The sequence below is a fragment of the Parambassis ranga genome, chromosome 13 (genome assembly GCF_900634625.1).
Source record: "Parambassis ranga chromosome 13, fParRan2.1, whole genome shotgun sequence".
Lineage (NCBI taxonomy): Eukaryota > Metazoa > Chordata > Actinopteri > Ambassidae > Parambassis > Parambassis ranga.
The window spans coordinates 14,505,203-14,522,502 of NC_041033.1; the positions used below are offsets into that span (position 1 = coordinate 14,505,203).

The 17,300-nt window shown below is 44.8% G+C and overlaps 1 protein-coding gene across 1 annotated transcript in view; it reads left to right on the forward strand.

The window, feature by feature from the left end:
- Positions 1-16,767, forward strand: part of traf4a (tnf receptor-associated factor 4a) — a 28,034-nt gene extending 11,267 nt beyond the window's left edge. The window contains exons 2-7 of the mRNA XM_028420433.1: positions 9,731-9,782; positions 11,879-11,983; positions 12,081-12,242; positions 12,857-13,018; positions 13,675-13,830; positions 14,442-16,767. Coding sequence (XP_028276234.1) covers positions 9,731-9,782; positions 11,879-11,983; positions 12,081-12,242; positions 12,857-13,018; positions 13,675-13,830; positions 14,442-15,074 — 1,270 coding nt within the window. The 3' untranslated portion in view covers positions 15,075-16,767. The remainder of the gene's footprint in view (positions 1-9,730; positions 9,783-11,878; positions 11,984-12,080; positions 12,243-12,856; positions 13,019-13,674; positions 13,831-14,441) is intronic.
- Positions 16,768-17,300: the final 533 nt, after the last annotated feature.

The window sequence follows — 17,300 nt, forward strand, 5'->3', positions numbered from 1 at the left end:
GCTAAACATTAACACTAGAAGCTTTGTTTAGTGGAGGCACACAGAGCTAACCTAGCTCTGTGAAGAGCTTTTATATGGATTAAACAAACAAGAAATAGTGTGGTTATTTAGTGAGCTTTAGAGGTGTTAGTAAGCTGATTTGGGGCTAGCTGTTTACCCCCGTTAGCCGACTGCAGCTTCACTTAAAGGTAGGGTAGGAGATTTTGGAAACTCAGTGAGAGTCAGCCAGATTTCGAAAATAAACACACACCCCTTTCTCTCGGAGCTCACCCCGAGGCCACACCTCCAATCACATGGACGCACAGAAGACGAGCTGCGGTCTGTGACTTCGGTCATCAAGCACGTACCTCTCTGGTGCATGCAGAGCAGGAAGAGAGTGACAACCAGCCAACTCTCCGCGCAGGGTCGTCCTGGAGGATTGGCTGATGTTTTTAGCGTTTTATAGCTTCCACAGATGATTAATATTCTTCATTTTAATGCGAAACTGCCGAACTAAGTGGTTGCTATCAGATTGTAATGAGAAGTTACACTAATTTAACAAAAAGTGCATCAGAACGAAATCTCCTACCCTACCTTAACAGACAGAAAGGTGAAACAGGCTAGCTGTTTCCTCCCTTAGCAGGCTTGATGCTAAGCTAAGTTCCTCAGATGTAGCATGTATAGCCACAGTTTATAGCTTGTGGGTGAGAGTTGTGTAAACAGAATTACTTCACACGTCCTCACATGATCATGTTTTTGTTTTTTCTCCACTCACAGATTGAAAATGCGTCGCATCCCCTCTTCCCTTATTTTGACAGACAGCTTGTACAATTGCTGGAAGCGCGCTGCTGCTTCCACACTTAATCTGCATTAGCGCTGCGATTTCATGCTGTGCTTCTCGATGATTGTGACACCAATAGCTGATTCATTAATGCTGTTTGAAGGAAAACATGAGGCATCTCTGTCTGTTGCTCTTTCTCCAACGCCATATGCATACAGTTAGCAGGCAGCTCGTCTTTCGCCGGGACAGGCAGTGATCTGGCTTAGTCTCAGGGTCCCTCCGTCCAGCGCGGGCCTTTCCATGAGATCAGCATGGCAGCAGCGCCGCAGCTCCTCGAAGCCAGCCGCTGCCGCCATCGCTTGCAGATCGCTGTTTTGAGCAGATATCTGCCTTGTGAAGCTGAGCTAAAATTAGAGCAGCCATCTGTGATTAAAACAGCTAAGATTCACACACGCCTGGAGACACATATATAGCATGTAACTGCTTCCATTTGTTGCTGAATAACAGATTGCTCTCTTTCTCTGTTTGGTTCTTCACAGCGCTGTGTGACAGTGGGCAGTGAATGGAAAGTGAGGTGTTTCACACCTATTGCGACCTTTGACAGCAGCTTTTTTTAGTGCTTCTCACGGAGCAGTGGGTCCTTCTCACATGTGCGACATGGTGAAGCTCAGGACTTTCATTGATCTCCAGATGCAGTCCTCCACCCACCCCGCCCCTCCACAAACCGCCCTTCAGCCGGATCAAACGTAAAGCGTCTCCTTTCAAGCTCTCCTTTCCTTTCATGTAGGCAGAGCGGACCCTCGTTTGTGTGGAAACGCCTCTGTTATGGTGGTCTCTCTCTCTCTTGCTCTCTCTCTTTTTGCTGTGTACTGCGTGGGTGAGGGAGACTGCACTCATGCATGCATGAGCTCAGCTCCTGGTACAATTGATGGGACTTTTCTCTCTCAACCCCCCACCCTGCACCCAGATCAGCAGCAGTTAATGAAAGTGGATTGATTTTCCTCCACCTCCCTGCATACAGCATATAATCTGGAAGGGAGGGGGGGGGGGGTGTTGTGTGAAATCGACCAGGAAAGCAAAAGATCCTACAGCATCCTGTTATATTTGTTGTTTTATTTGTTTGCTTGCCTGCCAGGCACAGCAGAATAAAGCAAACACAGCAAACTGAGAGCAAATCCATATGATTTTTAAGCATTTAGTAGTTTAACATTTTGAGATATTGGTTTATTGGATTTTTTGTCAGGAGGTGGATGAGAAGACTGATGCCACACTCAGGCTAGTACAATAAATATAAGGTTGCAGCTGACTATATACAGGGGCAAAGGCTTTGCTTGGATTTGTTGGGTATTTTGTCCTATGGTGGTGCAGTGGTTAGCACTGTACTGCCACTGCACTGTCGCCAAGAAGGTTCTCCCTGTGCCTGCCTCCGGGTCCTCTGGCTTGCTTAATTGGTCAATCTAACTTGCCCGTAGGTGTGAGTGTGAATGGTGTCTGTCTGTATGTTGCCCTGTGATGAACTGGTGACCTGTCCAGGGTGTACCCCGCCTCTCACCTGTAGATAGCTGGGATAGGCTCCAGCCCCCCATGAGACTGCACAGCAGGCTTATTGTTGAACCTTTACAACAGTTGTTACCAATCTTTGTGCCAAACTAGCATCTGCAAAAACATTAGTTTTTGAGTCTATATACTGTTTTTGTTGTAAAGCGCAGTCTAGCAGTAGTCTTATGCTAAGCTAAGCTAAGCTAAATAGTTGCTACAGACATGAGAGAGCCATCTAAACTCAGTAAAACACAAATGTGTTTCCAAAAATATAAAAACTCACGGCCTGCTTCAGCAGCATGTTAAAGCTGACGTGACGGTGCTATCAGTCTGTTCATCTCTTACTCATACCAGAATTTTTTCCCAAAACATTTAACAACCTCTGATGTCATGATATCAAGCTGGGAGGAAGTCTGAGTTCATAAATTCATATAGAAGAAACAAACTGGAGGAGTTGGATTATAATCCCTGTTATAACCTGCCCTCTATGATAAAGACTGCATGTCAAAGCTCGATCACGCTGATGGAAGGAGACAGTACAAGAGGGATTATAACTCTTCGTGAGCACTGTCTCCCCTCCTCATACACTTAAGTATGGATTATAGCATCTCACAGGCTTGCCTTTAGCATGCAGATGGCCGCTCCTCCTCCTCATTTATCCATCCATTCATCCATCCTTCCTTCCTTCCTCACCTCTTGCTCGTTTTTTGAAGCCAGCCCTTCCTCTGGCAGGTGTCTTTTCCCTCCACAGTTTGCTATGATGGCTGGGCGCCTAAACTGCACCGCTGGCGGCGTGATGAGTCATCCACGCCTAATTATAAAATCATAAAGTTAAGCCGACCATCTGATTTCACCTCTTGAAGTGAATATTTCTGTCCATCTGCTTTTATGAACCAATAAAATGATGAGATTATTTGACAAACCTTCATGTATGGATTCATGATTTTACAAATGCAATAATGTGGACATTATAATAATATAATTTCCTGGATTAAAAGTTAATGTAATGTCATAGTTTTGAGATTTGGTCATTATATAAGAAAAAGGAACAATCTCCACACGCCTGCTCCTAGCAGGCCTTCTTCGAGTCCTTAGATAATCCGGGATTATGTGCAGGTTTTAAGCAATAAATGAGCAATCCCAGAAAATATCCAGGTAATTTTCAGGTCAGATTTTAAATACTCTCAGCCCTTTAAGTATGGGCGCACAGTACACTTGGTCTTCATCAGGTGCCGGTGCCACTGCAAAGCTGACATTAAAGCCAAAACAAACTGAGATTTTTGTTAACCTTTGGATGCTTCATAGCTGTGTGAATGTGCTCACAGATGGCTGTCAGCACAGTGAAGTGAGCCGCGGCGAGAAGTGAGTATCATTACATAAGCAGTGACGCCATGAGCAGGGACGGCGGCCTCAGGTGTCCTGATCCGCAGCGGGCAGAGAGGCGTCTCATCAAACAGAGTCCGGCAGTGTGTGAATGTGCTGAGTCGGGCTGTGTGTCAGTGTGGCTCGTAGTAAAACCAGCTCTCTGATGGCTTTTTTAGGTTTTTGTCCACATTTGGTGTGTTACATGGGGATCCAGGAGATGAAGCCAGGAAAGGAGGCCAGGCATCCACCCACACATACACACACACACACTCTGTAGTAGTAGTGCCTTTCTTTCACTTGCATCATTTTTTTCAGCTTTGGCAAAGCAACACAGCAGAAACAGTCATTCTGTGGACAAGATGGGAGCTAAACATCTACTACAACATCCATATGTGCAACCAAACTTTAGAAACAGTTTAATTCTCCACCTGTTGTTCTGACACGGAGTCAGGTGTAATTTATTTCAGTGCTGCTGATGAGCGTGACCCGCACGCTGTCAGCCATTGTTACTTCCTGTGAACCAGCTGCCAGTGGCTGTTAGTGACCGGCAGTGGAAGTCAGAGAAGATTTTACAGGTGTCATATTCTGAACTGGCATGCATGCTTCAGGCTGCTGACACCTGCTCAACACAGACCGTGACGATGGTTTTAAAGGAAGCAACGTCCTGTTTGCACCAGCCTAGAATTAACAGCTCATATCTACTCAGGAGTGTTATATATAGTATATTGGGGGGACCAGTGTGTATATGAAATTACAGGAAGTTAGATGATACCAGGGTCCTTGTGAGGGTTAAAAATTTAAAGTGAAGGCTGCTGAAGTTGGCCCAGCAACATCACAACAGTAGTTAATTCCCAAATATGTGGTTTTCTAACATTAAGAGAAGGAACATACAGACTTTAGATTTTATTTTTAACATTAAAATGTTTTAATTTTTGACCCTAAAAATGATCTTTTGGACATAATGGACTGATTTACTGACCAGGAAACAACAGTAGCAGTCTAACTTTTAAGGCGGTGTTACAATGATTGCTGAATAGGTAACTGGTGGTTCTGTTTTTGGGAATGCTCCTCAACCACTGTTCCCAAAAAATGTCAGAGAAGCTTGTTACAGATGGGGTTAATCTGGATTGTAATGTGTGTTCACATTGTGGTCGATTCAAAGCCTGGTTTGAAATTAAAGCAGGTAACCAGGAGCACAAGGAAGAGACTGTTCTTGTCCTTTTGGGTTTCTCAGATGTTCGACCTGTTCCGTCACTCATGTGTCTAAACATGTTTAAGGTAATAATATTGGAAGAACTACCCAGCAGGCTTTGTTCAGTGTCAGATTCTATAAATCTAATCTCTGCCTCCAGGCTAAGCTAGGCATGCTAATAGACATTAGATCTGCCCTTCAGTTGGAGGCAGTGTCAGAAGCGTCAGAGGGTTTATACCACATATAATCTCCAGCATGTATTGACAGCTTATCTTGTAGGTATTAAATCCCACACATGGAGCTGTCGCAGCGATATTCTGAGTGGATGTCCCACACAGGAAGCCTGTGAAGCAGCCGTTGATCCACCTGTGGGCAGGTGTGTCATCACACTCTGTGAAAGCAGGAGCTGCTCCTCCCCCTACCGCAGAGAGCTGGGCTGGAAGCCAGATGAGCCGTGGGCCAAGTCTTATCAGGTTCCACAGGTGGAGGCGGCACCCAGGTGGAAGCGCTGTCACTAAAGTGTGTTTGCAGAGTGGGACATCTGAGTGGGCATTATTTCAGCTAGTTGTGAGGGTGAAGGGCAGACTGCTGTGTGAGTGTATGGAAGGATGTCGGTTTTAAATATGGCTGATATTAACAATGTAGTGCAGCAGAGACGCCGTCTTTGAGCCGCTCTAATTCAGAAGAAGTGAAAACAAAGTGTGGTCTGTGGGCAGACAGCTGAAAAAAAAAGATCAAAACAAAGCATGAAAGCTCTGGAAAAACATTTAGCTTCAGCTCTTTGTGAAGTTTCCGTAATTAAAGTGATGGTAGCTGTCCAAAGACACACCATAGTTCACTGACTCCTCCTCTCTTTGTACTTAATGCCATTTATGTCCAAATATACCACGCACTGAGTGTATTATGAGCATTAGGCGAGAGGCTGCACAGAAAACCGACAGGACCGAGGACACAGTATGGTTGTTTACATTTTAACATCATTTAGTTAAATCAATTAACCCTCTAAACTCCAGCTGCGTGTTCATTTTTAGCCAATGAGGGCTTGGCTTTCGCTGCAATGTAAAGACCAGCTGCTCTGTGCAAACAGCAGAGTCATGGCTGAACTCAAGGTATAATCAAGCATATAGACATATATCATAATTATGATGCTGATTGATTTCTCTCTATTATATGATGAAAATATGGACCTGCCTTCATAACTGTGAGCTTATTAAGCATCACACACTCTGTCTGTGAACTCTGGAGGCTCAGGAGAGGACGTCCTGACTCCTTCCACACATAACCCAGGTGGATTTAGAGGATTACAGTAACTGTATCTCAGATAAAACAAACGACCTGTTTTCTCTCGACTTCCTGAGAGGAAGCGTGGAGTTAGCTTTCAGCTGTGAGACTCAAAGCCTGCACAGAGGGCTCTGCTGGAACTTCAGGTTTTCTTTATGTATGCTGGTTATAACTTGAAAAAACAAATGGGTTTAGCTGACCTGGGAGATAAGTGTGCAGCTCAGTCAGCGCTCCTGATGCGATCTGAGTTAATGTGCCACAGACTCGTGCTCCTCAGAGCTCTTGTGTTTTAGTTGGATTTAGTTTAGTGCCTCTCCACACCCCTGCCCGAAGTGAAGGCAAACACAGAGCTGGTTGTTTAGGTTGTTTCTCTGTTAGTCAATACGGAGCAGGTTTCAAGGTTACTCTGGTTTTTGTGTGGCAGGCCATCACCCACATATCCCTCTCTGTGTGTGGCCTTGCAGCCTGGTCCCTGTCCGCTGTCCTCTGCACCGGTGAGATTAAACCTGAGGGATTTGTACTCCTCACCGTCTGCCTGTCAGGAGCTGCGTGCAGAGTGACAAAGCATGTTGTGACGGCTGTCCTCACGGTATCAGTGGGGTGAATGGACGCCTGTTTAATCTGTGCCGAAAGAAGATTTGAGGATGGGGGGAGTGAGAGAGAGAGAGAGAGAGAGAGAGAGAGAGGGCAATTAGTGAGGAGAGGGATTTAGGGTCCAAGGCAGTTCACCTGAGGGGTGAATGGGTTTTTCTGCAGGCTAACGCAGTGTGATGATATTGTCTAGCAGTAAATTTGAGGTGATTTGAAAATGATCATCTCTGCTGCAGCAGCAGCCAGACGGACATAAGGAGGTGATGAAATTTTAATGAGGTGGTTGTGTTTTATTGTGTGTGTGTGTGTGTGTGTGTGTGTGATCTGGTCTTAAGCGGCTCCCCTGTGACATCCTAACACGCTGCTGAAGCCATGTTTATCAGTGTTTAACCCTGGATGTTCATTGACTGCACTGTGAACTGTGGTCAAAGGACACACACACACATACACACATCAATGACAAACTTGTTTGTAACAGAGGTTTGTAAGGCGCGTTTCCACGTGCACAGATGCACACAAAGCAGTTTCCCACTGGGCTTTGTGTAACACTTTTTTTGCTGAATGATGATATTTTTAGTCTGAATCTTATATAACGCAGTGAAAACTACCAAAAAAAATTCAAACAACAGTCTTGCTAGCAGTTCTTGCTAACACGAGCTTCCCAGACTATTTATTGCTTAGTTTAGCATGTTAGCTTTTTAACAGTATCACACAGTATCGGTCCTTGATGTTTACACAGCGCACAGTGTTTACTTCACAAGCTAAATGCAAACATGAGCTGGCTAACACTCTCACAGTGACAGTGCTAACAAACACTTTAGCTACCACGTCGGCTAATGTTTACATTGTTCCTCAGCTTTGGATTGACTGTTAGCTAACATTAGCTTATGAAGCAAAGTCTTCCACTTGCTAAACTTCCACACATGGTTAACTGAAAGAGAAAATCTACCTTAACACACTCTTAGAGGACCAGTGGTCTACAGCCATGCCATATTTTTGCCATAGTTAATAAAAGTAACTGAGCAACAGAATAGTAATGCTTTAGTTATTCCTCACTGCTCAGAGAGATTGTTCGGCAGAGAGGATGGATGGAATTGAACTTGAACTGAGTTCCACATCGGCCTTTACCTTTCATTGCTAATGTGCTGTCACAAAGCGGCAGCCCAGTGAGACTCACGAGTGACCGAGAGAGTGGAGCGGTATTATCACTAGCGGGGCTGAACTCATGAATGCGTGGCTGCGGGAACTCCTCTGTGACCGTGGAAGGAATTATCCTGACAGTCTGTGACTAGGCTCTTTTCGCTTGTCTGCCTCTCTGTGTGTCAGATGCAGGGCCCGAGCTGGACGGGGCCTCTGGCTGTGTCCCCTGAACTGTGCCTACATCACCGCTGTCCAGAGTGGAAAGCCTGTCGCCTCCCATCTCCTCTTGCTGTATGGTTGTGGGACAGGCAGCGCTCTCTCTGTGCTGATTCCTCAGTGATGGTGAAGATTACTGTAAATGATTTCACACCGTACATGAGATGCTGACGGAGCTCTGCGGGACTGTAATCGATTGACCCTCTTTTACAGCCCGCTGTGGCTCGTTAGTTGGTCTCCAGCTCCCTGCTGACACACTGACCCTAATGGAGGAGAATTACTGCTGTCTCGTCATGCATTAACCTCCCTTCTCCACCCCCCCATCCCCCTTTTCATCACCCCTCCTTCCCTCTCAGCCCTAACCTCTGCTGCTGCCCCCCCCAGCCTCAGCTCGCAGCAGCTGGGTAGACGGGGGGCGAAGCGCACATGCACTCCCATCCTGTCACATGCTCCTGTGCCTCTGAGAGCTGCAGTCAGGTGACGTCGCCGACCAAATTAAAGCACTGAAAGGCAAACGCTGAGCGTTTGCACACTGTTGTGCCCTTAATTAGGTTAAGCATAATTTAGGGCATGGTCGGGGGTTGTGGTTGGGTAGGTCTCTTAGGACAGGAGGTCAGATCAAGCCTCAGGGCTGTTGACTGTGAACAAAACATGTCCCTGTGACTGGTTGTCTGTGGAGCTTCTTGTGAGATGTTGAGGAGTCAGTGCAGCCTGTTAGGGCTGAGAGGACATCTTTGCCTGTCAAAGGCTGGAGACATAGTCATACAGAGATAAGCCACTGATTTCCTTCTATGTGTTGTTTTTTTATATATTAACCCTTAAGTGTCTGGGTGTGCAGCTGTGCACCTCACAATACCACACACTAGCGTCTGCTGCCTCCATTATTCACACATGTGAATATTTCATGATGACATCAGGCTCGGGATGATCGGCGCTGCTCTGCCCCTAATGAGCCGTGGCGCTCGCTCATTCTGGCCCTTTAAAACAGGCTGGCGGGCACTCCTCTTCTTCTTCTGTGGCGCCACAAAAACAGCACAAGGAGGGAGCTTGTAGTAAAACAAGAGTTCAGGTTTTATTTTGGGTTCAACTACTCCAGGAGAAAAGTGCAGAATAGAACAGAAAGAAGCAGATCAGCAAAAAGTCCTGTGTTTTTTCCCGAGGAAGAGCCTCCAGCATGAAGGCAACTTTTACTCTGAGAAAAATGGAGGACTGTGGAGTCTGGTTGTGTACACTGTGATACAAAGGCAAGAAAATTAAACAGTGAATTGTAGAGAAACAGCAAAAATAAGTTTCTACTTTTTCTGCTGAGGTCATATAAATCTGTGCAGACGTGTCCTCTGAGGGGGGAGAAGATAACAGAGCCCATGTCATTAAAGTCAGCGGCTCACAGATCTGACTCTATTGTGTGTGTGAGTGTGTGTTGGTGCGATGAGTCACAGAGCCTCTCATATTAGGAGTGTGTTTGAAGAGATGAGTAAAACTGAGGGCAGCACAGCGCTGCTCTCACAGACCGTCAGAGTTCAGCCCTGCAGCTCCGGCTGAGGGGCAGCGGTTTAAAAATATCTGACTGTTTGTCTTGAACTTGTTTTGTCCTCTCTGATTTTGATTCTGGTCATAACGAAAACTTTTCTTCTGTTTTGTTGCAGTGAGGGCGTCTTCAAGTGTCCAGAGGATCAGCTGCCATTAGACTATGCCAAGGTACCACCGACACACAGCACACTCTTTTTCTCTGCTCATCCTAAACTAAAGGCTTAGGTGAAAGTAAACAAACAGACACAAAGGGACAGTACTCACAAGCTGTTGTAACTTGTATCATGTCCTCATATTGAGTTTAGCATTCACAAATGTGCTAATTAAACCTGATTTTAGCATATTTCGTGCATAGAAGATATATGCTTATATTATTAGAAAATACAGTAATTTAATACTTGCCAATTGGACTACAGTCATTAAATAATGACAATAGCCTACCAGAGCAATTTAAAGTAGAACATAAAATAAGATTGTAAATCAGCGAAGAGCGCATATATAAACACTAACTAGGTAATAAACATGAATAAAAAAATTGAAACGATTTTTGCATAAAATCATTTTACAGGTGCTGCAAAATGTAAATAAATGTAGTTGTACCGGTCTAACCAGGAAACATGCAAATCAGGAAGGAAATAAGCAGCCACATTAGATCAAGCTATAGTTAGCATGAGAGGCAAATAGTTAGAGAAGCTGCTGCAGGGTGGTGAATTAAACCAGAAATATAAAGACGGTAATCCCTGTTTTAATCCAGAGTCAGGAGGTTCCATTTCTCCACAGAGGCTAATTTATCAAACCCATTATAATAACCATCATAATCATAGCTGCACTCAGACAGCGGATGTCTCTGTGAGCGAGAGACTGCAGCACATGCAGCTACAAGCATGCTGTTAGCTTTAGCAACAACACACTGAAGCAGTGACCTGCTGCTGAGTCAGGCGCTGCAAATTCAATAAGACAAAGTATTCCATTAATGCTCCAGTATTTCTGCACTGCAAGGAATAGGATGAACTAGTTAAAGGGCCAGCAACAGTGAAACATGTAGGTTTGGTGGTTAACCCAGGACCGGAGCAGGATCAGTGCAGGTCTGCCCGCCGTGCTGAGAGCAACAGAGGCGCCTGTAATAGCAGGGACTCCCCATGGGAAGGATGTGCTTATGGCACACCTGTCAGACGTTGTTATTTACCAAGTCTCCTAGTTGCTTGCAAATTAGCCCATCTTGGTGGTCTCCTGTCAGGATCACTGCACAGTGTCCTCCCAAGCAAACATGCAGCAACACAGCCCTGCAGAATAACAGTGTTGCAGTCATTAGAGGATTGTGCTGCTCCTGCCACTGTAGTAGTGGAGGTGGTGCCGAGCCAACAATTGCTACAGCAGACAGAATAAACCCCCAAGTTGGAGCTCCAGAGAGCTTAACCCCCCTGATCTGCCTGGGACTAAGTTATTAAAAGGTCATTATTGCCGTCCCCCCTGCAGATTCCAAGACTGGAACAATGAGAGAGTGTTTCTGCTCGCGTTAGAGGATTTTTTTTTCCCTCTCTTTGTTTCTCCACTGAGAATGTGATTATGGCAGCAAAACGGCATCTAGAGTGCCTCACTTCTCTGCTATACCTTAATATACTTGTGTGCTACTCTGGTCGGAGCTCATAACAAAACATAACTATAACCGATGACTGAGTTTTATTATCATGCATGTTTTTCCAGATTAATCTTTAACTGGGCTGCAGCAGCTCCCATGTTTCTGTGCAGAGGCACGTGAGAGCGTGGTCAGGCTGTTAGAGGGCTGTTATTTGTTTAGAGGGCTGTTGTGACATTTTGAGGAAGTGGCTTTTCTTGTTTGACCAGTGCTCCGCTCGTGTGACAGCATGGGGGTGGGGGGTGGGGAGTGGAGACGCTGAGCAGAGCTGTAAATCCTCAGGACAGCAAACTGTAGGAAAGGATTTGGGGTGTTTGGGCAGAAAACTGACTCATCCCTATCGCTCAATGACCCAGGATAAATAAATCTTTTCCTCTGCTCTCTCTCAGTCTGTCTGTCAGTCTCTCTGAGGTCCTTTAAACCCATAAACTTACTCATTATCACTGCTGCGGCTGAATCACTGTGCTGCAGTTTCTGCCTCAAGCTAAATATTCTGCCTTTTGCCTTTTTTTGCCTAATGTCATGTCTTCTTCCACACCCTTTATCTGCTCACACCAATCTCAGTTGCATCAAATATTCTCACTTTATCTGAAGATGTCTGAGACAGTTTCTTCCCCCTCTTCTTCAGATCTACCCAGACCCAGAGCTGGAGCAGCAGATCCTGGCGTTGCCCATCCGCTGCATCCACAGTGAAGAGGGCTGCCGCTGGACGGGCCAGATGAAGCAGCTGCAGGCAAGAAGAATCCGTTCTGTCATGCCTCTCACTCTACCCCTCACCTTAGGCTCACGTGTCTGACGTCACATGTCGCTGTGTCTCCCCCCCCCTACAGGGCCACTTCTCCACCTGCCCCTTCAATGTGATATCCTGCCCCAACCGCTGCTCCGTCAAGCTGACGCGCCGCGACCTGCCCGACCACCTGCAGCATGACTGCCCCAAGCGCAAGGTCAAGTGTGAGTTCTGTGGCAGCGAGTTCACCGGGGAAGCCTACGAGGTAACACCTCCCAAACCTGTTTTAACACCCCCCTACACACACACACATATTTTGCCATAAACAAACCAGAGTGACGACTCATGATTTTCTTATATATTATATGAAAGACATCTTTGTGTAAAGGAGTAGGAAAAAATACGTCAGCACCTTCAGAGCCTGTTTAAAATACCATGTGTGTTAGCAGAGCCTTTGACTGCTGAAGGTGTTTCCCCTCAGCCTTCTCACTGACACCTCTGTCAGTCCTGCCAGCTGCCCCTCCTCTGTTTACCCTGCTCTCCCCTCTGAACACAGTCACATGGACATTAATCCACCTTTACACTGACATTATGTCTTCGCCCAGATTCATGCAGGACCCACACCTGATGGATTCAGTGTAATCTGGCAATAAACTATATTTGGTTGTATGCTGACTCCAAACGTGAGTCACTTGTATATAACACCATATTAAAATGACCTTTACAACCTACAAACATAGAGTATGAGTATTTAATATCTGCTTTGAGTGGCAGTGCTTCTACATGAGTGAGATCTATTTCTATATATATATCTATATCTATATTAGCACAGATGCTCATATCATGGTATGAGTGTAACCTCTTTTCTTTCTGCTGTAGAACCACCAGGGCGTGTGTCCTCAGGAGAGCGTTTACTGTGAGAACAAGTGCGGTGCCAGGATGATGCGTCGTCTGCTTTCTCAGCACAGCATGGCCGAGTGTCCCAAACGCACGCAGCCCTGCAAGTACTGTGGCAAAGAGTTCGTCTTCGACACAATCCAGGTCTGTTTAAATTCTTCGCGTTGTGTTGTTTGTACTCCGTGTGGCACACACACACACAGCCTGGTGAAGTTTCCATTCATGGTGTCTCCGGCGGGTGACAGCTGGATGTTAGTGTGAGCTGCTGGGCTTCTATATGAAAGCACCTGCCTCTGCACACATCTGGCCAGAGGCCGATTACTTTGTACGACTCTGCCCATCCCCCACACTCTGGGCCAAGATGTGGAAACCTAATCTTGGTCATAGAACACACAAGAGCTGTTTTCTATCAGCTCCTGTAGCATTACATTTTTTATTTAGATAGAAAAATACATTTTCAACCAATTTTTGACAAAAAAAATCCAAATAATATGAAAAAATGAAGATATTCCTGTTTTATGTTGTTATAGAATATATACTTGTGGGTATTGGACTGGTGGTTAAATAAAATAGGACATACTATCAAGATTTAACCTTTTGTTTTAACATTTTAAATAATAAATCAAGAAAAGATGACAGATCACACCTACAGTGACCTCTTTTTTTCAGCCCATGGTCTTATAACCAATGACTTTTAATTTGAAATAAGAAAACAAATGCATCATCATCATCATCATTCTTAAACCATGTGCTCCCCTCTGTGCCGTCTGTGTCCTGATCACTCACGCTGTCCTCCACAGAACCACCAGTATCACTGTCCCCGCTTCCCTGTCCAGTGCCCGAACCAGTGCGGCACACCCAACATCGCCCGGGAGGACCTGGCTAACCACGTGAAGGACAACTGCGGCAGCGCGCTCGTCCTCTGCCCCTTCAAAGATGCCGGCTGCAAACACAGGGTGAGAGCTGGTTTGTTTAACCTGACGAGATCGATCCGGTCTCTGGAGGAGTCACTCTATGTTAACAGTACTATTGATGTATGTGTGTTCTGTCTTCTCTTTGGTCACTGTAGTGATTTTTCTATTTACAAACACACAGTGCTGCGGCTGCGGGGTCTGTTTTTTTTTTAATGACAGCGACACAGCACATTTCTGTCTATTTATAAAGCTTGCATCAATTTGTGGAAATGCGGACATGCTCAAGGAGGACAGATGAGGATCAAACTCTGTGCTGCTGGCTAAGACTTAGAGAGCATCTGGAACGCTTGATGTGTAATGTTTACAGATGTCCTGATGACGGGCAGAACACGTTTCCACAACAGCAGAATGACAAACCTCTGATTTCACACTATTCATATTCTTTGTTTATTTTACTGATTCACACTTGTAAGAGATCATATGTTCAAACTATGCCATCTGGACAAATCACTTATGATGGACTGTTCATGTTTTTATGTTAATAGATATTTTTCCATTTATACAAGCTGTTTTCTTATCATATATCATGAGTGTTTTTTTTTAAGTTTTCAATGTACTTTTATTCATAATTAATGTCTTCTGCATCTCTGCAGTGCCCTAAACTGGCCATCGGCCGTCACCTGGAGGACACCACTAAGTCCCACCTGACCATGATGTGTAATCTTGTGGGTCGCCAGCGGCAGGAGATCCTGGAACTGCGAAGAGAGATGGAGGAGCTGTCCGTCAGCCATGACGGCATCCTCATCTGGAAACTCAACGACTACTCCCGCAAACTTCAGGAGGCCAAACTCAGAAGCAACCACGAGTTCTTCAGCCCGCCGTTCTACACTCACCGCTACGGTTACAAGCTGCAGGTGTCGGCCTTCCTGAACGGTAATGGCAGCGGGGAGGGCTCGCACCTCTCCGTCTATATACGGGTGCTGCCCGGCGAGTATGACAACCTGCTAGAGTGGCCCTTCTCCTACAAGGTGACATTCTCCATCCTGGACCAGAGTGACCCATCGCTCTCCAAACCCCAGCACATCACCGAGACCTTCAACCCCGACCCCAACTGGAAGAACTTCCAGAAACCCTCCAGCGGCCGCAACTCGCTGGACGAGAGCACCCTGGGCTTCGGCTACCCCAAGTTCATCTCACATGAGGAGATCAAGAAGAGAAACTACATCCGAGACAACTGCATCTTCATCAAGGCTTCTATAGAGATTCCCCAGAAGATAATGGCTTAAGATACAACTTTTGTTTTCTGTTAATGAAGGAGGAAGATGGGTTATAGACTGAAACTGAAAACCGTCATATTTGACCCTTTAGACTCTCTGCCCTTGCAGCCTCTCCACCACAGAGCTTAAAGTGAGTCTGTTTGGCTGTGTGAGCTAAATTCGAGGACCTTGAGGACACAGAGGAGAAAGTGTTTGGTCTGCACAACCATCACTCTCTGCTGTTTCTTTTTATTATGTTGTTTTCTTTTTTTTCTATCCTTTTGTTGACCTTTTATCACAGTCTACAACAAAAAGCCTTGGAAATCAAACAGTGCCTAGAGAGTTTATCTTAAGTTATACTTTTGTTTGTTGTTTCCACAGTACAGACGTTAAAGATTATGTAAAAGATATAATAATAATAAGAGGCTTAACCGAGCCGCTGCACTTAGAGTAGAATGAGAGATTGTTAGAAGCTGTGTAGATACATCCTGCTTTATTCTGGGGGTGATCTGAAGACGAGGGAGCTCAGCAGACTCACGCTCAAGCCCAACTGCCTTTTGTTTACATGCTCATACACACTAATCCTTTAACAAACACACAGCCCCTGGTATGAACTACTCGCCAGGTTTGTGTACACACACACAAACAATCGAATAATTATAATATTCATGTTTTAATGGAATAGCTCATTATTTTTGGTAGATAGGATCGCTGAGAGTTCAGACGAGATGATCAATACTAATCTGTTTTTACACTAGCAGCCAGTTAGCTTAGCATACCACCACTTTGCCCCTTATTTGATCAGCCATGAGTGAGGCGGGGTCTGGTGCTGATAAGATGGCAGCAGCTGGATTTCCTAAAGCAGTTTTCAGAAACCACTGGATTTATCCATCTCTTTTAGCAGTTTGTTGTGGGAACCCTGCAAACTTTTATCTGACTTCCACTGTTACTGCTGTGCTGGGCTAACTTGCTAAGGAACTATCTGACCTTTTTCTTTTAGCTAATACAGAAAAGTCCTGCAAACTGTTCACCACCCAGAAAATGGTGAACAGTTAAGTTAATTTCATGCATCGACCAACATCTTCCCATCACAGGAACTGTCTTGTGTTTATTCGTAGCTCAACCCGGATGCAAATAGCTTCAGAAGCAATGTACCTTCAAAAATCTTTTGTGGAGTCAAACAGTAAGATGAAAAACAAAACAAAGCACCTTTTGCCGGTCTTCAAATGAGCAGAGCAGACAAAGAGGCCAGTTGTCAGAGTAAACTTGCATTTACTAGTGAAGGAAAAGCCATGTGGCCTTTTTATACAGTATGTCTTCGCATGAGGGTTTTAAAGGGTGAGCAGGGCAAAAATAAACACATGCATGCTTCATGTGCGACCACCTGGATCACTTTTTTTGTACTGTAACCTGTATTCTTGAAATCCTCTCCTGTTAATGGCTATTCTGTCTCCTTTTTTTGACCATTTGAAAGTTGACAAATTGTAAGAAAGAATAGTTTTTTAAGTTTTGTTTTCTTTTGCTTTTTATATACAGAAAATGTGAACGTTGTTGGTGATATAAGGACAATGAACACTCAGCTGTGAAGTGTGTTAATACGTAGCCTGGGCGCGGATGGAGTACGGAGGCTTTTAATGGTCCCTGCACATGTGTAGGTGTTGCAGGACTGACTGCACCTTTCTTGTTACCATGGCCACCAGTGTCTATCTGCAGCTCGAAAAAAAAGGAGCAGCCCCGCGCTTATACACCTGTCTCCAACACAGCACGATCATCAGAGGGGTGGAGGACGGTTCACTCATGATGTATGTGAATACTAATGTAAAAATGCAGAAGCACATTCTGTCTTTTTATTAAGTCCTGATTTCCTGTCATAATACCAGCTGATATTTTACAGTGATTTAAAGAAGTGAGAAGATTAAAAAAAAAAACTTTTTGTAAGATTCTGTATTTTTAAAAATACTTAACTGTTTTATACAAACATGTTTCGTTTGGAGAGTCGGGGTTTGACTTTGGGAATTTTTTCCGACCCTTTTTGTCTCTTGGACATTTGGATAATTTGTTGTCTGTGTGGTTTGAGCCTCACATATTCTGTCTGTATTAGTTCCTCTTAAAAGTATTTATTTTAAGGAGCCGTCATGTGAACTTACACTGATGGCACAAATGTTTTAATATGTTGAATGATGGAGTTCTTGTCAATTTCTTAACTGAAATAAAATACCATATATTATAGTTGTTTTAACAGTTTGTGTTTTGTAC